Raw genomic sequence first — 22,677 nt, 5'->3', positions numbered from 1 at the left:
GAGTTTATACTAACACAGAGGGTAGAGTTTATACTAACACAGAGAGTAGAGTTTATACTAACACAGAGGGTAGAGTTTATACTAACACAGAGAGTAGAGTTTATACTAACACAGAGGGTAGAGTTTATACTAACACAGAGAGTAGAGTTTATACTAACACAGAGAGTAGAGTTTATACTAACACAGAGAGTAGAGTTTATACTAACACAGAGGGTAGAGTTTATACTAACACAGAGAGTAGAGTTTATACTAACACAGAGGGTAGAGTTTATACTAACACAGAGAGTAGAGTTTATACTAACACAGAGAGTAGAGTTTATACTAACACAGAGAGTAGAGTTTATACTAACACAGAGGGTAGAGTTTATACTAACACAGAGAGTAGAGTTTATACTAACACAGAGGGTAGAGTTTATACTAACAAAGGGGGTACAATATGTAGAAGATAAAGTTGACTGGATGTTATCAGCTACAAATCTCAATATGAGCTGATGTTATTTTGCCATTACACCGATGGGTAAACCATTCCCAATAAAATAAATTTGTTTCAAAGCAGGAGCACTGTTTGACATACGTGGCCTGTTTGTCGCATTCATCCATACACATTTCAGCGTACTGACACTACAGCAGTCGACACTGCCCATATGTTCACACAATCTATACTTCACTCCACTGAGAAGTCCTGTGACAAAAGCCACCTTGTAGATGGATTCGTCCTTGGATTCACATCCATAGTCGTGTACACACGCATGACCCGTTTAAGGTTTGACCTATCATGTAAGTACCAAAGTTATCCTGGTAGTATCAATTTACCTATGCAGCTACATTTTTTTTTCAAGCGTTTGGTCTGTTTTGGGACAACTAACAAGTTCAGATACAAGACTACAGGTAAAGAACCCACTTACGGAATGTGGTACAAAGATCATTCCCACTCTTGTTAAATAACCATTATTTCCCATGTATAAGGTGCTGAGCTATGGGCGTATCTCATGACCAGGTAGGTATGTCACAGTAACTAGAACATTAAGATAACGACTTCTGTGGTTCTAGCTCACATTATATACTAAATCAATTGTTCTTTTACGACCGCCATTTTACGAGCATTGTCATATTCCGGTGGTGGTGAGACTGTAAGGATACCTAAGGTCATGGCCACACACAAGCACTGATGTGAGAATATCCGCTAGGTATCACACTGCAAGAAACGCACAAAGGGTGAGTGAGTTAAGTTTTACGTCGCAATCAGCAATATTGCAGCTATATGGCGGCGGTCAGTAAATAAAGCCTGGACTAAACAATCTAATGATTGACATCATGAGCATCGATCTACGCATTTAGTATACAGCGACATGAGTCAGCAAGACTGGCCCCATTTTACGACAAGCATTGTTAGCTGAACACCAATTCTAATCGGATCTTCACGGATCAGAAAATATATAGAGTACATGTATATTATCAGCGTTTTGTTACGCAAGAGGTATTCTGTTCAATGTCGGTTTGGTTATACATACACAACACACTTATTATATGTCGTATGCTGAATACATACACATACACGTACATTTGTACTGACAAACATGTGTCTAATTTGATCCGTAGCAGAACAAGCATAAGCACGTTGATGTCTCGATGATGTGGGATGATGCGCTGCCTGTTCCCAAACTCAGCTTCTCTGTGGCTTCTGTCCTCGTCTTCTGTCTGGCACTGCTGTGTTTTGTGAACAGCCACGATGGAGATTTTGTGTTTGATGATCTGTCGGCTGTTACCTCAAACAAAGACTTGCTTCCCGGGACTCCATTCTTCCATCTTTTCGCTCATGACTTTTGGGGAAATAAGTTGGACAACACAAGTCATAAATCCTACAGACCGATTACAGTGATGACCTTCAGGTGAGTCAAGGGCGATGAGTATGAGGCGTATAACAACATGGGCTCAAGATGCTTTATGTTTATATGGGTGTAGAACTACTGAGGAGGAAACAACTATTGCAACATACTATTGCGACACTATTGCAGTAATTCTTGAAGTCATTTCCAAACGAATGTATCGTTTATATGAAATAGAAATTAAATTAAACAAGCTGAAGTAGTTTCAGTCTCCTTTAATAACCGACAAGAAACTTGAAATCCAGGAAAAGCTTGTTTGAGATTTAACAAAGGCGGATAAGTAAATACAAATAGACGCATGTGGCACTTCCTGTGTTCTGCGCTGCGCATTCATCAAAGGAAGTCAATTACCAAACTGTCTATAATCACACATACTATCGATGCAACTTTGGTTGGAGGGAGAAAGGTTCAGTAGTTGGACTCCCTGGTTGCCTCATGAAACAATGTTGCTAGACGCTTGAAAGTGAGGGACAAAATACGAGGCTGAAGTAGGAACCAGCTAAACTGTGACATAGTTACAGGATCAAAGTGGCAAGACTAATATACTCATACGCATTCTTCTGATTTTCTTGTAGTTGTTGACAGGTAATATAACAACCCTGGTTATAGAGTTCAATTCCCCTAAAATACATGTTGCCCAACCTTCATGATGGCACCCTAGCCATTGTTATTGTTGGAAGTGTCCTGATTGTATCATTCGTACAGAACAGATGAATCCTATATAATTATACAATAGACATTTCATCAGGTATTCTTAATTCAAGGTGGAACTACGCATGGGCAGGTGGACTACATCCTCGGGGCTTCCACGTTGTCAACATCGTCCTGCACGGCTTGGTGTCGGTTATCTTCCTGGCAGTATTCTCTGTGCTCATATCTGGTTACCAGGTGGACCAGGAATCTGCCAGGCCGGTGTTTGCCTCGCCCCGAGCTGCTCTCCTGTGTGCTGTGTTGTTTGCTGTTCATCCCATTCACACCGAGAGCGTGAGTATAATCAGTTCCTCATGCCGAAGTTAGTTGTTATGGTTCAAACATTCCCAGATGGGTGATGGATAGGGCATCCACCTTGTCAGGCCACGTAGCATGCCATTCCAGAACTAGAACACTGGACTCATCATAGTGCAGCCACATACCGTTACCCACTGGCATAAGGTGTGGTCACGCCACGTGCTTCTTCTTGACCATTGACTATTTGCTGTGGCCAATCATTCACAGTCATATTTTTTCAAATCTCAGCACTGAAAATGTTTACATTTTGTACATGCATTAACCCCTTTCAAAATGGTTCTTCTGAATACATTGTTGTAATTGCTTTTGAGTGTCGAAAAAAATACACATTTTCTATAAGACCACTTTTCCACATTAGTTTTATATTACCAGAAAGGGGAAGAATATATTTGCCAACCATGTTGTCACCAAGAGAAACGGTCTAATGCTCTAAGTGCTACACGTACCCGCAATGAAGCTGTAAGCATGTACTATATTTATATGTAATCCCTCCTACTATTTGGTTACATGTTGCTGTAATATTAGTGTCATTTATCACTTAATCTCTTAATGTGCGTTGGCTACAGGTATCAATAATAGCCATACAATGACACGCGGTGTCAATTGTCATTTGATACCTTAATATCTAGTGCTTGCATGTGTTAATGATATTTTTCTCGTATTACCTTTAAAAATATGGTTTACTCGTATTAACGATATCTTTATCGTATGATCTTTAACAATCATTGCTTACACGTGTTAACGATATCTTTATCGTATGGTCTGTAACAATCATTGATTACACGCATCAGCGGTAAAGTTATAGCGTATGACCTTTGACATTAGTTGAGTACATGCATAAATAGTAAAACTTTATCGTTAGGTATTTCACATTCACTGGCTACATACACCAATAGTAAAACTTCATCATGTGATATTTAGCATTCATTGGTTACATACACCAGTAGTAAAACTTCATTACATACATTGATCATATACTAAACCTGCATCATACGGCCCTTGACAATCATTGGTTACATGCATCAGTAGTAAAAAAACTTCATCATATGGTATTTAACATGCATCAATGGAAAAGTTTTCATATGATCTTTAAAATCCATTGGCTAGATGCACCGATGGTCAAACTTCATCATATGGTATTTAACATCCATTGATTGCATGCATCCATAGTAAAACTTCATCATATGGTATTTAACATCCATTGATTACATGCATCCATAGTAAAACTTCATCATATGGTATTTAACATCCATTGATTGCATGCATCCATAGTAAAACTTCATCATATGAACTTTAAAATCCATTGGTTACATGCATCAGTAATAAAACTTCATCATATTAGTAACATCCATTGCTTACATTCATCGATAGTAAAACTTTGTCATATGGCCTTTGACGTGCATTGGTTGCAGGTGGCAAGCGTCGTGGGTCGAGCGGATCTGCTGTGTGCCTTGACCTTCCTCCTGTCTTTCTTGTTCTATGCTAGAGGTTGCCTCCCACGTACATGTACGTCTTGAAAATGTATAGCTCACTTGATCCTGTCTTTGTTGTTGTCATATACATAAGGAAGATAGTTTTATGGATGTCAACATCTATGTAACGTGAAACATAACGTTTCCAAGTGTATTCTTACTCTTTCATTATTCATCTGATGTATGAAAGATGATGCCACATAATACATGTGAGGAAGGAGTAAGTATATGCCCCGAAACGTTGTTCCTCATACAAAAGCGGTGACACCGATAACACCGATGTACCCTCGATGTTTGTTTATGTTCCCTGAACCCGATGGGCTGGGGGAACATAAACAAACGTGTTTATCTTACCGAACGTCTCAAAGTTAATTTTGAACTGTTTGAAGCATAGGTATCGGATCGCACATCTCATCAAACCTGTATGAATCAAACGATTCGAATCTTGCATCTTGTTGTTTGTCCCATAGGTACTTAGTAAAGTCACAGCGGTGTAATTCCACTTCTTAGCATTCACGGGGATTAATTATTGGAATGCGCGGCAAATCTTTCCGTAACCATCGCTAGACGACACAAGAAAAACATATAGAGTTACCTTCCTTCTATCATTTTGCGAAACATCGGAAAGAAGACTTAGTACTACCGCGAAGCTGTGAATGAGTTGCTGTTGGCAGCGGGGTACATTGAAACGTACCTCATATAAGCGGAGTACATTGAAAATAATAGTAGAGCGCTTAACCAATCAGAAAACGACATTTATGAGTGAGGTAAGATAACAATTATTGGGTGTTGAAACATTTGTGAACCTCGTGGTTGTCGCCGAGGCCTCTTCGTTTTAACCTGATGACTAAAATGCAGCAGAGACAATACTTTTTTCACTCGAACAAAGGAAGGCCTATGTGTTATGGGAGACTTGTTCCAAAATGTCATACCTATTCTGTGGAGCTCACTTTCAAATGACATTGATAACAATGACAATCCGAACACTTTTCGATCACAGCTCAAACCCCGCCTGTCTCCAGCATGCCGGGAACGACTACACCAGCTTATGAATGTCCAGTTTAACACATCATGTATTATTTCATCCAGATTAAAGTCACTTTGATCAGATGACTTTAGCAAGTGGAAGTTGACACGGCACAAACATAGCTTTTAATGATACACTATATATTTTTCCACAAGTCTCAAACACGTTATTTGAACATAGAGAGGGCTTACTTGATTTGCAGGGACGTCGTGGTACAGTTGCTGGAAATAATATATTTCAAAGTTTTTTAAGAAGCAGTGAAATCAAGTGTAAAACTGGAATGGGTTCTTCGGGTAGTAGAGCCAGGTAACAAGTTGTCAGTACCAAATTTGGAATACCTTAAGTAACACTATTGAGTTCCATCAACCGCTCATAATCAATACATTCAGATAATGTAAACGTAGTGATACTTATTATTGTTCATATATAGCAGAAAATGACTTTGGATGATAACCAACTAAGGCATACACCGACTCATATCAGTTCCAAAGCCTCATGCTGAAGCCTCTCCCCTCCTGTGAGGAAAGGTGCAATATGTGGTTTAGTGTCAAAATATAACGACAATGTTAGGCTGTTGGTAAGGGGAGCTATCACCCTTCCATTGCTGGACAAGCGTGAAGATCCTGCTTGAAAGGCATTGGACAGGCTTATCTTATTGCTTGACCCATTGTTCTGGAATATGTTGTAAGATAAAAAAAGTAAGAATATGATATGATCATTATCTGATTTCAGCTTCATGCCTGGTCAGTTTCCGTCCCGAGTCCTTCTCCCTGGTGTATATACTGGCCAGTACGTGTCTGTGTGTCGTGTCCACCTTCTGTAAGGAGCAGGGCATCACTGTCATAGTAAGTAGTCTCATGTCTGGTTAACTACCGTCCCGAGTCCTTCTCCCTGGTGTCTGTACTGGCCAGTATGTGTCTGTGTGTCGTGTCCACCTTCAGGACATCGCTGTCATAGTGAGTACAACCCCAGCTTTACGGTTTCTTATTTAAGAAGCGGGCCAGATATGTATTGAAAGATACAACAACGTTGACCATTTCCAGTTAACCATTTTATGTTTCAGATCCTTTAATTTCTATGCCGTATGCATGGTATGTAAAAACAAAACTACATAAGATGAATATATAAAGATACAATCTGCCAAGGTGAACTTTTGAACCTCTTTAACCTCAAATCGGAACGTTTGTATAAGTATGAAGATTCATCAACGTTTAGATCAGTGACACGTATTACTGACACTTTTGCGTCGTGTTGACAGGGTATATGTAGTGTATATGACATCATCGTGGTCTGCAGGGTCCATCCTATGCAGTTGCTGACGTGCAGGATAACTCATGTCAGAGATAAGGTGAGGGCAGGAATAATGAGATAGAGGATTATACGGGATCATTTTATATTTGAATGTTCAAATATATTGCTAACTGAAGGACATTATAAGCAATGGTAATTGAGTTATTTGCTTCGAGAGAAATTTTACCATCAAAGTTCGATATTGCAAGAGAATGGTGTCTCATATTGTAAAGTCTCCGCCACAATCGCTCCTTACAATGGCTCTTGATATATCGTATAATACGGTTGTTACATTTTCCGCTTGGAACTGCAGAAACTGGTTCTGTGGATCAGGGGACTCGTCAGGCGTCACCTCATCCTCTTCCTGACCGGCGTGTTACTCCTTGCTGCTCGAATAGGAATCATGGGATTTGCAACACCGACATTCACGTATGAAGACAATCCACATTCCTTTGTAAATGGTACTATATCGAGGGTGAGTACTGTGCTATGGACCAGAGAACTGACAGCATAAATTCGATTTTGATGGGAGAAGTGCAGATGTATGATCCGATGATATGTGTCAACCAAGTCAGCCAGTTTGACCACCCGACCCCGTTAGTCGCCTCTTGCGACAAGCATAGTCACCTTTTATGGCAAGCATGGGTTGCTGAAGACCTATTATACCTCGGATCTTCACGGGTCTTTCCTACTAAGATGTCTATGAAGTAGTTCGTTGATTTGCGAACTCTGCAGATCACAGGAACGAAAGCCTGATCTCAGAACAAGCAACAGTTTGTATACTGTATGTTATACTTTTCCATTTAACTTATAATCTGCTGTGGATATTTCTCTTCCAGATTTTGAATTACAACTACATTTATGCCATCAACACCTGGCTGCTGTTGAATCCATGGTGGCTGTGTTGTGATTGGTCAATGGGTTGTATACCTGTCATCACCTCATTGGGTGATCCAAGAACCCTATTTGTCCTAGCTCTCTGGACTGCGTTTGGGGTTTTGTTATATTTTTGTTGCCGTGGCGAAATGAACAGAGATCAAAGGTATTTATATGGTTTGATCTAGGTAACTGTAACATATACAAGTACCTAGAAGTCTGTATGAGGAAGTTGATAGCAATTGATAAATTTCAAATTTGGAGATAATGACTTCACACAGTCAATACACTTTGTTTAGTTTAGTAAATACTGTGAGTAAATGAGAGTGAGTGAGTGGGTGAGTGGGTAGATACTGCTTAACGGTAATAAAGGCAAACTATGAAGTGTGGAATAACTGAAATGTATAACGAAAACAGTATAGGACATATGTCTCGTATGTCTAAGACATTTGCCGAATTCTTGAAGTGTTGTCAAAAGCAGGCATTATGGCTTACCTGTTCTGTCTCAAGGACTAGCTTAACAAACTCCGCACCTTTGCAGTGTGCTTGATTAGGAATAAGCAGCTGTAGTCTAGTGGTTAAAACGTTTGCTCCTCACTGGAAAACATACTCTCTGGATCGTCCACGTTGGTATAATGTTTGTACCCCATTTCTGGTGTCCCCCGCTGAAATATTGGTAAAATGTGGGGTAACACCATACGCACTCATTAATTCCGGATAACAAAACAATGCAAGATCAATATGAACAGCCAACAAACTCAAAATATTTCCTTTGATTTAAAGATCCCAAACAGCTCTTAACAGTATTTCTGTCTTGGATCATGTTCCACAGTATGTCTGTCCTGGATCATGTTCCACATGTATGTCTGTCCTGGGTCATGTTCCACAGTATATCTGTCCTGGATCATGTTCCACAGTATTTCTGTCCTGGATCATGTTCCACATTATGTCTGTCCTGGATCATGTTCCACAGTATTTCTGTCCTGGATCATGTTCCACAACATGTAGGGGTTACAATAGTCAAAGAATATCATCGCTCGTGTATTTTGATATGTGAGGAAATCGCTTTGTGGGAAGAGAACCCAGTTAGCATTATTGTTCTGTGTCATTTAACAACGTAATGCCGATGACCCGGGTTCCATTCCACACATGGGTACAATGTGTGAAGCCCATTTCGGTGTCCACAGCCCTAATATTGCTGGAATGCAGCTAAAAGCGCGTAAAACCAAACTCACTCACTCATTTAACCCAGGAATGATCTTCATTAAGATAGGATTTCTATCTCTATTTCTATAGGATCCTGATAACGTCCCTGGCAATGTTGTGTGTTCCATTCCTGCCAGCCAGCAACCTGTTTTTCCGTGTGGGCTTCGTGATAGCGGAGAGGATTCTGTACCTGCCCTGTGCCGGCTTCTGTATGTTGGTGGTGCTCGGGGCTCGACAGATCTGTCTTCATGTCCATTCAACAACAAAGAAGGTAAGCTACCAAAGTGCCCCCAAAATATACCTTTGAAGATGTGAATTTTTAGGTTTTTTCGTGCAGGTTTCAGTAAAGATTTCAAGTTTTATGGTAGACACATGGAGGTGTCAAAACTGAGGCCTGATGCATTTCCTTATTTTGACTTATACTCTTCGTTTCCGAATTATTTAAGGCGAACAATTCACTAGATTTAGCATGTATTTATGGGGTCATCGGGCGGGTAAGATACGGTCACTTTTTCGCGAACGCTTGGTATCAGCATGACACGTGACCTGTGGTATCGCATGATGATAGCCTCTGGATTGACTACTCCAGACTCGATCTGTTTCCAAACAACATCTGTAATACTGCTGAAACAAATATATACTCAGCGACGCCACACATAATCACAATGTATCACCTGGTGTTACATACTGAAGGATGATCATAGTATTTGTATCCTACATAAGCCTGAGGGGTTTCTCTTCCCATATATTAAGTATGGCCTCTTTTCGCGGAATAACCCTTTTCAAGTGAGAAGAGGTTTTACTTTGAAAAGAAAATCCTCTAAACAGGTTATTATACGGGTAACGCTATTATTCAGTGCATTACCATTTGCAGAAGCCCGAGGTCTTTCATTAAGTGCCCGACGGCTTCTGCAAATGATAATGCACTGAAAAATAGCGTTACCGTTATTATAGCAAACAATAAGAATAAAAACAGCGGTATCGGTGTAGAAGGATTTACTGCCAACAACAAAACGGAGGTCACTGACACACATTTTACAAATGTAGACACTTCATAGAACACAGATGACGTCACTATTGAGAGTGACGACCTTGACATTCGAGCTTGACCTTTGCTCATTCTACCAGCCGCCATTGTTTTCAGTGATCAACAAGGTTAGACTTCAAGTCGATAATTTCATTGCTGTAATTTGTCATTTATGGTATGGTTCGCACAGGCAGGAAGGTGCATAATGGCACAGGCACATGTGACGAATGTGAGCCAGATATATGGTCAATAATGAACCAAAGTTCAAACAAGCCGTAGGTGATTGAACTTCAACACCTGAGCTACTTATGACGTCACCTAACAACGAGCTTGATAATGGCCCGTCGTCAAACATTTTGCGGGAATTATCAAGTTACAGTGGACCGCTCACTTCTGATAACGTGCGGTCGTTTTAATGCTAGTTCTATCCATTTTAGCTATAATATGAAGTAAGACCTGTACAGAGGTTTTAATTTTGTAGAAGTAAAACCCTTCCATTCTCCGCAAGGAAAGATAAGAAAACACTTGTCAAAGAAACACGTCAAATGTTAATTTTTAAATAAAAATTCAGGACACCAGAAAGAGGGTCTCGGGCGTCAGACTCCTTTGCTTTACCAACGTTCACAACAGTTGGTTTGGATTTCTCAGCGACAGTTTCCGCAGCCGGTTGGCCCTCTTTCCGCTCCTTTTCGACACGTACAGCACATCAGAAACACTGCTCTTTAGTTCAAGTGAAGAGCGCTTATACGCTCTGACTGCTTCGCTGCGGTGTCCTGAAATAAGAACCGTGCTATCTTTAACAAACGTTTCTTTGATTTCACATGTGTGCCATATTCACCCAGCATCAAAATTAAATATCAGTAGAATCATATATTAGTAACTATCTGATAAGCAATGCGTTAAATCTCACCAGACTGTTTACCTGTCGTCCTTTAAAAACCGATGTCGCGCACTGCATTTTATATTTAGTTGCTTTCGGAATCCGCTTCTCGAATTTTGTCGCCAACTCGCTCTCTGTTAATGGTTCCTTGAACCGAAACACAAAATCATCCTCGTCATTATGTTCTTGAAACACAGACTGTGTGAGAAATATGTTGTCGTCTTCCATAGTGAGCCCTGCTTTTCACTGACTGAATTGTATTGACAGTGACGAGAGTCATACCCCGTCGTGAAGTCCACGTGCTCCTCCTGCACGAAAAATGCGCCCTACTACCTGTCCCTTGAGCCGTCTCTATAACACATCTCGCGATATACCGCTAAAATCGGCAACGGGTGAGGAAAAGGTTTCCAAGTCGATTTAGTTTATACTATGTTTTTGAAATCTTGTAACGGTTCATATGTATGACAAAGCACTCCTCCTCGGTTGTGGTTGGGAAAGTAAGCCCTCGACCATCGGGTGGAGAGAAGTAAGACCTTCTACGCGCTCTCGGTCTTACTTCCCGCAACCCTCCTTTCTCGGGTCTTACTTTCCCAGCCATAACCGTGGAGGAGTGCTTTGTCCTACAGTGGCTACACGTAATGCCGGTATGTTTGGAGGCTGATCAAAGTTCATTTCTTAACCATTTACTTTCTGATATGGATAAATTTCACAGAATGTGTTGTGAATAATGTGATCGGTTTATTGACCCGTATTTTCACGTTACACAAATAGACTTATACAATTAGACTTTTGATTCTATTTACTTTCACACTGGGCTGGGTTTTGGTCAATAGTTACTGTGCAGTTATAAATGGATTGGGTTCTTATCATCAACTGATAACAAATATTGATAACAATAAATAAGAATCCTGAAGTTTTGCTGTTTTTCATTTTGTTGAGTTGGATTTTTACCTGTCGATTTTAAATTTAATATTTATGATTCAGTTAGATATATATTAACCAGATGTAAATATTATTTGTATTACAGCACTTGTCAGCTGGCTTTTTAGTCCTCATACTGCTATTTGTTCTCCGATCAAATGAGGTGAGTTTTTCAGCAAATAGTTGGTAAATATTGAGTCATACGTTCGTTTTCTAATTACCATTTACAAATCAATTACCCATGGATAAATCCTAGTTTAGAGTATAATTAAAGTGTGTAAATGGAATGTATCATTTCAGAGGAGCAAGGATTTCAGAGACGAAGTTGCTTTATTCACATCTGGAACCAAAGTTTGTCCCTTGAATGCCAAGGTAGGTGTTATACCAACTGCGAGAGGGTTTCATCATATTACAACAAACTCCAGAAAGTACTCGAAATGTATTTAACCATGAGGAACAGAACAGATTCTTCCAAATCGTTCGTTCTAATTAGGTCACGTCATTTTAGCTGTGGGAAGCAACAGCAGGTGTCCCCGTTCGTGGACAAAACAACAGGAAATTTAACGTTTAAGATTTCACTTTTGCAAAGGTTTGACAAAATGCGCAGCGCCTCGAGCATCTACTAGTTGCGTTGATATGTGCATTATATAATTATACTAGAATAATAACAAAAATATTTTGAAAAGGGTAAAGACTTACACAAACCTATGTCTTTAGCTTAAGGAAATGTCAAGCTCCTAATGAGTCCTAGTGCTCGAGTGGTACCCTGTTGACTATTAATCGGGGCGACAGGGGATTGGCACCACGAATAAGAGTCCCAGGTTAGTCCAACCATGCACATCTGACAGAGTCATCCTTGCCTCCTAGAATGTGTTAACCTATTTACAGATACACTACAACATTGGGAACGTGCAAGCCAAGAACAACAATACTGATATTGCTGTTGAAGAATACAGACTTACATTGAAGTAGGTATACGGAACTGTTTGTATTGGTCTTAACAACGATATAAACGATGCACCGGGACTTTAGACACCAAATGTTTTCCAGGTTAGATTTCAGTACAAATTGTTCTGGAACAAATACGGGATTGTTTTACAAATACAGGATACTGCTCATTCATTGATACTCCCGTTTTGTTATAATTATACCTGAACTCGTTTCTTGAAATCGCTAGTTGTTTTTACATGGTCTTTATGAAGGAACAACTGGATACAGCGAGTGAGTGAAGGTGTTTTACCTAGCTTTTAACAATATCCTAACAATGCCATGACGGGGACGCCAGAAGTGGTGTCTACAGTGTGCGAACCAGATGACTGTATGACTGGTAGTTAGTTTGCCTAATTGGAGTCAGTTTGCCTGACTGGATTTGTTCGTTCGTTGTTTTTCGCCATACTATACAATACATGTAAGTAGTTCACACGTGTGGGCAGCAGCTCGTTAATACTCGTTCACCAGACAATTCAGCGGTTGATATTGTGAAGACAAATTCACCTCATCGGTGTTTATGGTCTACAGGTCCTTACCACCCGAGCTATTTAGTGGTCAATTACACTTGCTGGTAGGACAGACACTGAGACAGGTGTGCAAGACCACGTGAAATTAAAATTTCACCACACACGTTTGGTGATTACCTGATTGTTCCCCCGTAGCGAATGGTGGCAACAAAATAATGATCGCTCCTGATGTTTCCTCAGATTGCATCCGCAGTACAATGATGCACTGATCAATCTGGCAGTGATCCTGAGGAAGAGAGGCAGTGCTCTAGAGGCGAAGGGACTTCTTGACAGATCTATCAGTTACAGGTACCATCCCTGGTGGACTTTCCTTTATCAAATAGAAGATTTATCTTGCCATCCGTACAAAGCAAGCCAACATCTACTGAATCAGTCTGATACAATAAGACGTGGGCAATAAACACTACAAAACTCGTTTTACTTTCATAAAACATGACTGTTCGGGAATACTGACGAGTCCCACGTTGTTATAGGAATGTTTTTGATTTGCTCTCTTGCGCGTATTACTCTCAGGTAATTCTTTGTAACATTCAAACTTGAGGATCACTCTACTGTTGTCTGCACTAATTCCCAGACCAGAGTCTGCAGAGGCGTGGATGAACCTGGGCATTGTGCAGGTACAGCTGAATAACACAGGGTCTTCAGAAGCCAGCTTTCTCCGGTCCCTTCAACTAGACAACAGGTACACAGACTGTTACTACAACCTGGGCAACCTGGTGAGTCACTCAACACATGTGAATTTATTTCCTCATTGAAAGCGGACAGTTTCAGAAAACACCCAAAATAGAAAACTGGGGAAATGCATAATTCCAGTGAATTGTTGTCTCATGTCTCATTCACGTTTATAAATCAAATGTACTATCTGTTCTTCTCTACGCAAAACCATTGCCCGTCGCCAACTAACCCACACATGTACTCCGTACGCATCTTGCTAGAATGGAAAGTGGTTGCTATTCATAACTATACAAGGCACATAACAATGGAATGGAAAGTTCCCATTTCCAAAGTTTCTGCTAAAGAAGAATACTTGCTCCCAGAAGCGACATCACTAAAGAATGTGAACGTTTGAAGTTTGTGTGATCCTTCAATCGATTTGACACTACATGTGACACTATATATCTTGCAGTACAAATCACTCGGTCGTCATGAGGAGGCTATCACAGCATGGCAGAATGCCACACAGATCAGTCCAAGTCACGCGGGAGCTTGGAAAAACACCTTCCTCATTCTAGATCAGCTGGGTAAGATTGGTTGATTATATAAACACCATCTTCATCCAGGTCAGATTGGTCGACTGTATAAACGCCTTCCTCATCCTGGATCAGCTGGGTGAGATCAGTTGATTGTATAAATGCCTTTGTCATCCTGGATCAGCTGGGTCAGATCGGTTGATTGTATAAACGCCTTCTTCATCCTCGATCAGCTGGGTCAGATCGGTTGATTGTATAAACGCCTTTGTCATCCTGGATCAACTGGGTCAGATCGGTTGATTGTATAAACGCCTTCCTCATCCTGGATCAGCTGGGTGAGATCGGTTGATTGTATAAACGCCTTCCTCATCCTGGATCAGCTGGGTCAGATCGGTTGATTGTATAAACGCCTTCCTCATCCTGGATCAGCTGGGTGAGATCGGTTGATTGTATAAACGCCTTCCTCATCCTGGATCAGCTGGGTGAGATCGGTTGATTGTATAAACGCCTTTGTCATCCAGGATCAGCCGGGTGAGATTGGTTGATTGTATAAACGCCTTCCTCATCCTGGATCAGCCGGGTGAGATTGGTTGATTGTATAAACTCCTTCCTCATCCTGGATGAGCTGGGTCAGATCGGTTGATTGTATAAACGCCTTCCTCATCCTGGATCAGCCGGGTGAGATCGGTTGATTGTATAAACGCCTTTATCATCCAGGATCAGCCGGGTGAGATCGGTTGATTGTATAAACGCCTTCCTCATCCTGGATCAGCTGGGTGAGATCGGTTGATTGTATAAACGCCTTTATCATCCAGGATCAGCCGGGTGAGATTGGTTGATTGTATAAACGCCTTTGTCATCCAGGATCAGCCGGGTGAGATTGGTTGATTGTATAAACGCCTTCCTCATCCTGGATCAGCCGGGTGAGATTGGTTGATTGTATAAACTCCATCCTCATCCTGGATGAGCTGGGTCAGATCGGTTGATTGTATAAACGCCTTCTTCATCCTGGATCAGCTGGGTAAGATTGGTTGATTGTATAAACGCCTTTGTCATTCAGGATCAGCTAGGTCAGATCGTTTGATTGTATAAACGCCTCCCTCATCCTGGATCAGCCGGGTGAGATTGGTTGATTGTATAAACGCCTTCCTCATCCTGGATCAGCCGGGTGAGATTGGTTGATTGTATAAACGCCTTCCTCATCCTGGATCAGCCGGGTGAGATTGGTTGATTGTATAAACTCCATCCTCATCCTGGATGAGCTGGGTCAGATCGGTTGATTGTATAAACGCCTTCCTCATCCTGGATCAGCTGGGTCAGATCGGTTGATTGTATAAACGCCTTTGTCATTCAGGATCACCTAGGTCAGATCGTTTGATTGTATAAACGCCTTCCTCATCCTGGATCAGCCGGGTGAAATTGGTTGATTGTATAAACGCCTTTGTCATCCTGGATCAGCTGGGTCAGATCGGTTGATTGTATAAACGCCTTTATCATCCAGGATCAGCCGGGTGAGATCGGTTGATTGTATAAACGCCTTCCTCATCCTGGATCAGCTGGGTGAGATCGGTTGATTGTATAAACGCCTTTGTCATCCAGGATCAGCCGGGTGAGATTGGTTGATTGTATAAACGCCTTTGTCATTCAGGATCAGCTAGGTCAGATCGTTTGATTGTATAAACGCCTCCCTCATCCTGGATCAGCCGGGTGAGATTGGTTGATTGTATAAACGCCTTTGTCATCCAGGATCAGCCGGGTGAGATTGGTTGATTGTATAAACGCCTTTGTCATTCAGGATCAGCTAGGTCAGATCGTTTGATTGTATAAACGCCTCCCTCATCCTGGATCAGCCGGGTGAGATTGGTTGATTGTATAAACGCCTTCCTCATCCTGGATCAGCCGGGTGAGATTGGTTGATTGTATAAACTCCATCCTCATCCTGGATGAGCTGGGTCAGATCGGTTGATTGTATAAACGCCTTCTTCATCCTGGATCAGCTGGGTAAGATTGGTTGATTGTATAAACGCCTTTGTCATTCAGGATCAGCTAGGTCAGATCGTTTGATTGTATAAACGCCTCCCTCATCCTGGATCAGCCGGGTGAGATTGGTTGATTGTATAAACGCCTTCCTCATCCTGGATCAGCCGGGTGAGATTGGTTGATTGTATAAACGCCTTCCTCATCCTGGATCAGCCGGGTGAAATTGGTTGATTGTATAAACGCCTTTGTCATCCAGGATCAGCTGGGTCAGATCGGTTGATTGTATAAACTCCATCCTCATCCTGGATCACCTAGGTCAGATCGGTTGATTGTATAAACGTCTTTGTCATCCAGGATCAGCTGGGTCAGATCGGTTGATTGTATAAACGCCTTCCTCATCCTGGATCAGCTGGGTGAGATCGGTTGATTGTATAAACGCCTTTGTCATTCAGGATCACCTAGGTCAGATCGTTTGATTGTATAAACGCCTCCCTCATCCTGGATCACCTAGGTCAGATCGGTTGATTGTATAAACTCCATCCTCATCCTGGATCACCTAGGTCAGATCGTTTGATTGTATTAACGCCTCCCTCATCCTGGATCAGCCGGGTGAGATTGGTTGATTGTATACACGCCTTCCTCATCCTGGATCAGCTGGGTCAGATCGGTTGATTGTATAAACGCCTTCCTCATCCTGAATCAGCTGGGTAAGATTGGTTGATTGTATAAACGCCTTTGTCATTCAGGATCAGCTAGGTCAGATCGTTTGATTGTGTAAACGCCTCCCTCATCCTGGATCAGCCGGGTGAAATGGGTTGATTGTATAAACGCCTTCCTCATCCTGGATCAGCCGGGTGAGATTGGTTGATTGTATAAACGCCATCCTCATCCTGGATCAGCCGGGTGAGATTGGTTGATTGTATAAACGCCTTCCTCATCCTGGATCAGCCGGGTGAGATTGATTGATTGTATAAACGCCATCCTCATCCTGGATCAGCCGGGTGAGATTGGTTGATTGTATAAACGCCTTCCTCATCCTCGATCAGCCGGGTGAGATTGGTTGATTGTATAAACGCCTTCTTCATCCTGGATCAGCCGGGTAAGATTGGTTGACTGTATAAACGCCTTTGTCATTCAGGATCAGCTAGGTCAGATCGTTTGATTGTATAAACGCCTCCCTCATCCTGGATCAGCCGGGTGAAATTGGTTGATTGTGTAAAGGCCTTCCCCATCCAGGATCAGCTGGGTGAGATCGGTTGATTGTATAAACGCCTTCCTCATCCTGGATCAGCTGGGTCAGATCGTTTGATTGTATAAACGTCTTCTTCATCCTGGATCAGCTGGGTAAGATTGGTTGATTGTATAAACGTCTTCTTCATCCTGGATCAGCTGGGTAAGATTGGTTGATTGTATAAACGCCTTCCTCATCCTGGATCAGCTGGGTGAGATCGGTTGATTGTGTAAACGTCTTCTTCATCCTGGATCAGCTGGGTAAGATTGGTTGATTGCATAAACGCCTTTGTCATTCAGGATCACCTAGGTCAGATCGTTTGATTGTATAAACGCCTCCCTCATCCTGGATCAGCCGGGTGAGATTGGTTGATTGTATAAACGCCTTCCTCAGTCTGGATCAGCTGGGTAAGATTGGTTGATTGTATAAACGCCTTTGCCATTCAGTATCACCTAGGTCAGATCGTTTGATTGTATAAACGCCTCCCTCATCCTGGATCAGCCGGGTGAGATTGGTTGATTGTATAAACGCCTTCCTCATTCTGGATCAGCTGGGTCAGATCGGTTGATTGTATAAACGCCTTCCTCATCCTGAATCAGCTGGGTAAGATTGGTTGATTGTATAAACGCCTTTGTCATTCAGGATCAGCTAGGTCAGATCGGTTGATTGTATAAACGCCTCCCTCATCCTGGATCAGCCGGGTGAGATTGGTTGATTGTATAAACGCCTTCCTCATCCTGGATCAGCTGGGTGAGATCGGTTGATTGTATAAACGCCTTTGTCGTCCTGGATCAGCTGGGTCAGATCGGTTGATTGTATAAACGCCTTCCTCAGTCTGGATCAGCTGGGTCAGATCGGACGATTGTATAAACGCCATCCTCATCCTGGATCAGCTGGATAAGAAGTGGGATCCACTGTGTTTCTCTCATACCACAGGAAGTAAACGAACCGACCTGGTCCAAGTAGACTGAATGAAAGGAATGCGGTCATGTTATGTTAAAGGTCGCATGCAACGTAAAACACAACCTTGCAGATTCTGATACCTTTCGGTATGTACTTACCGAAACAAATCATCCAAAATGCCAATTCAACCTATGAAGTTGACAAAAACGCGATTAAAAATAGCCCGCGAAATCGGAGTTCAAACGATTCACTAATTTTCCCCCAGCGCTGGTGGAAAAAGTTTCAACAGCTATGCTACGCGGCGCTCATAACGTATGCGCAGTGAATAGGTTCGCCGAGCTTGGAACAGTATGCATGCCCGGATTATGAGGCTGTGAGTAGTAGTCTAATCTTGGTTGTGTACACATGTTGTACATGTTGACTGTGATAAGCAGACCCTGTCAAAGAGAAAACTCAGTGCCTGGTTTATTCACACCTATATCTCTGTCTGCCTGTCTGCTAATGACAATATCCAATGCACAACTTCAGTCACTGACCACATGCAGTTATAACCCATAAACAAAGAGCCGGCTAAGTGTATCGGCAAATGAACCAGTGGCCCATGAAAAAGCTTCGCTACACTTGAGTGCACACCCACCGGCTCCGACTGGGTTCGTTATCGCCGCTGCTTTGTTTCGAGGGAGATAAACCCAAGTTCAAAGTGATGCACTTTTGATTTGCGATTATACGCTATTAATTTTATTTACTTTGTTTTTTTCTCAATCAGTAATTAATTTTATATATCATGAATAAGTGATAACCGTGTTTTAATAATCTTTGATTGGTTGGTTGCATGTGGCCTTCAAGTAAAAGGGGGAGTTCTACATCACTTTGAAATACATCCAAATATAAGTGGCAACCTAATGTGGACAGACAGTGGTGGAGGTCATGGATGTTTGTCTCAGTGGCGTGAGTGAGTGGTAAAATGAGTGGGTGAGTGAGTGTACCCGGGAATGACAAGGCTTGCCACCTATCACTCCGCTATCCAGACATACCCGCAGCTGCATATGATTATATGTGAAGTCCATGCACTGAAATGCTTCCTTGCATTTTATTGCATTACACACAGACATACTGACAGCTGGTCTTGTAATACACAGGCAGGCACGACCAAGCTCTTGAGGCGGGTAGGAAAGCCGTCTATCTGTTTCCCACGGAGACAGCACTGATGGCTCGTGTTGCCGGTGTTTACGTCAAGGTGAAGAAGTACCAGGAAGGGGAACAACTCTATCTGAAAGCCCTCCAAAGAGACAAGACCAAGTATTACATACATCATAATTTAGGTGAGCATTCTGTCCAAAATCATAGTGGTAATTTCATCCAAACCTCAAAGTAAATAGATGTACACTTAGAATAAATGTTTTTGCAAGTATAGATTATCTGATAGGAAATTTGTCAGAAAAATATCTATCATAATTTTACTGCTTTAAGTTTAAAAGCAAAATCATTTTTGAGATCATCTTTTACTTTAAACAGGATATATGCGCGTTTCAAAAATTGAAAATAAAAAATGTCATGTAGTTATATTATTGTCATTTTTGACAAATGAAAACTAGGCTTAATAAGCCTGATAGAAATAGTCATAGTTATTTTGCTTTAAAAGCAGTACCATTATATGACAATATTTCCTTTAATTGTAAATACAAATGATTATGACATTCCTAAATCAGTTAATAGATGAACCCGCTCTAAACATGGGCTGGCCTTCTCAATAAATCCCAATAATTCCCTAACATTTCCACAGCGCACATCTTAGTTTTCATAACTGCGTATATGCATTAGGATTCGGTTTACACGGGTATTGGTATATGTACTGACCAACCCGTCCGCCATTTTGATTCTTCTTCGAGAACTGTGAGATGTTTAGGATGACACGTAGGTCGGTGGTCTATGGTCCCTCAATTACTGTTAGGTTCGAATCCGAGATATGCTTTAAACATGTTTTCAGAGAGGTGTATACAAAACTCACTCACGTGTACGTATACTCAGAGTGCTAATATGATTGTAACCACTCACTCACCCACTTGCCTATATTTCTAATGTGATTGTCTGTTTCAGGCGTGTTATATACAGAGTGGGGACAGTATGACAAAGCTGAGGCAGCTCTCCTAACGGCACAGAAGCTCAACCCAAACGATCCTCTTATCCTGAACAGCCTACAAACACTTCATAGAGAAATGGGGAAGATTAAGTAAACTGTGGACAGCCATGCCGGTGTATTTCAGTGTCTGAAATCTGTGAACAGCAGTGTGGGTGCATTTCAATGTTGAAAACTGTGAACAGCCTTGTTGGTGTATTTCAGTGTCTGAAAACTGTGAACAGCCCTGTTGGTGTATTTCAATATCTGAAAACTGTAAACAGCCTTGTTGGTGTATTTCAATGTCTGAAAAATGTGAACAGCCGTGTGGGTGTATTTCAATATCTGAAAACTGTGAACAGCCGTGTGGGTGTATTTCAGTATCTAAAAACTGTGAACAGCCTTGTTGGTGTATTTCAATGTCTGAAAACTGTGAACAGCCCTGTTGGTGTATTTCAATGTCTGAAAACTGTGAACAGCCTTGTTGGTGTATTTCAATGTCTGAAAACTGTGAACAGCCTTGTTGGTGTATTTCAATGCCTGAAAACTGTGAACAGTCTTGTTGCTTGTTGGTGTATTTCAATGTCTGAAAACTGTAAACAACCTTGTTGGTGTATTTCAATGTCTGAAAACTGTGAACAGCCTTGTTGGTGTATTTCAATATCTGAAAACCGTGAACAGCCTTGTGGCGGAATTTCAGTGTATGGAACTTCTGCACAGCCGTGTCGCAGTATTTCAGTATCTGAAAACATTGAAGATTAAAAGAACATTGCATGAGTGTGAATGCTGACATGTGTTGTCCGTTTGTTAGTGTAGTTTGCAGATTACAGTTTTGCTGATAATGACACGGACACATTACCATCATTTGCATGAGCAATCGTATATTTTAGAGCAATGTATAATTCATGAATAGTACCCTAATGCCAAACAGCCAACATACACGTAAAATAGTTGAAACATAACAGGTTATCGGACATACAATAAACTACTGACACGTTTCACTAATTTTTAAAGAATTTCTTAATGTTTCATTATCTTTGATATCGAAAGGTAATTTTGTATTGACGATATCAGCTGTGTGGAAAGTATGACGGAAATACCTTGACACAGTGAGGTGTTGGTTAATGCTATTCACGTGCCATAATGGCGTCATGTCATAATCTAATTTGGATTAAAATAAAATATACTTCATACGTCTATAATTTAGTTTGTGATTTATCATTTATATAATATGTTGTTTTTCATTATATATTAAGGACATTCAACGTTGAAATCTAATAAAAAAGAAACACAATAGAGTCACCAGCTAATAGCTGCGAGTGTGCCTTGGGCCACCGATAACTGAGACTAGCCCTATATCTTCCAAGTCCATGGCAAACAGTTTTGTTTTCAAATGAACTTGTTAAAAAGAACCTTTCATTGCTATGGTATAGTGTGACCAAACCACATCTCCAATTAACAGTGTTCACTGCACTACAGCACCCCTTATCTAATCATGCAGAGAACTATACAAGCCTATTCTCCATATTGAGCGCCAAGGGTCTAAGCATTCCTTTCCTTTTCATGACGTAATCGCCCCTATACCATCGTGTCCTATTCGTGATCGGTCCTGTGTTTATTTCATACTGTCATATTCTCTGACTTGATTAATACCATAATTCCAGAACAAATGTCTGTAACTGGTGGACATTTCATTGTACAATGACTTTGTACGAAAAAACGCGAATTAAAGAAAATAGCCATTATGCTACATTCAATAAAGATGTTTCCATTATCCTCAACATCAAATATTACATCTACATGGTGGCGGTCTGTCTGGACAATCAAATAATCAGCAGCATTACTCGATCCCTTCAGTGTCACCTTTTTTCGACAGGCCCGGGTTACCGAAGACGAATTCTGTCTGGGATCTTCACAGGAGAGCTTAACATAAGACATATATATAAACAGCCCCAGAGGATAGCCAATTCAGACCCGGTTATCCTCTCGTGGTACATAATATTTATGTAAAATATTACTTTCGTGTGTTAAAACCAGGGGCCCGATCTACACAGCGTCCGTGACGTTACGAAATCCCGTAGTTTATCGTAATCTTACGAATGTCGTAGTGCTATGCAAAAAGTGATGCATTAATACAGTCAAACCCC

The 22,677-nt window shown here is 41.2% G+C and overlaps 1 protein-coding gene across 1 annotated transcript; it reads left to right on the top strand.

Annotated features, from left to right (window-relative positions):
• The first annotated feature begins 684 nt into the window (after positions 1-684).
• Positions 685-21,727, top strand: LOC137282667 (protein O-mannosyl-transferase TMTC4-like). Its single transcript, XM_067814454.1, has 17 exons — positions 685-777; positions 1,600-1,889; positions 2,651-2,870; positions 4,307-4,400; positions 6,126-6,238; positions 6,652-6,741; positions 6,997-7,158; positions 7,523-7,725; positions 8,856-9,036; positions 11,700-11,756; positions 11,894-11,965; positions 12,482-12,561; positions 13,291-13,398; positions 13,685-13,826; positions 14,237-14,351; positions 19,554-19,736; positions 20,512-21,727. The coding sequence occupies exons 2-17, from the start codon at positions 1,630-1,632 to the stop codon at positions 20,646-20,648; spliced, it is 2,217 nt and encodes a 738-aa protein (XP_067670555.1). The 5' UTR covers positions 685-777; positions 1,600-1,629; the 3' UTR covers positions 20,649-21,727.
• The last annotated feature ends 950 nt before the right edge of the window (positions 21,728-22,677 follow it).

The sequence above is a fragment of the Haliotis asinina genome, chromosome 4 (genome assembly GCF_037392515.1).
Source record: "Haliotis asinina isolate JCU_RB_2024 chromosome 4, JCU_Hal_asi_v2, whole genome shotgun sequence".
NCBI lineage: Eukaryota > Metazoa > Mollusca > Gastropoda > Lepetellida > Haliotidae > Haliotis > Haliotis asinina.
This window is presented reverse-complemented; position numbering and strand designations above follow the sequence as displayed.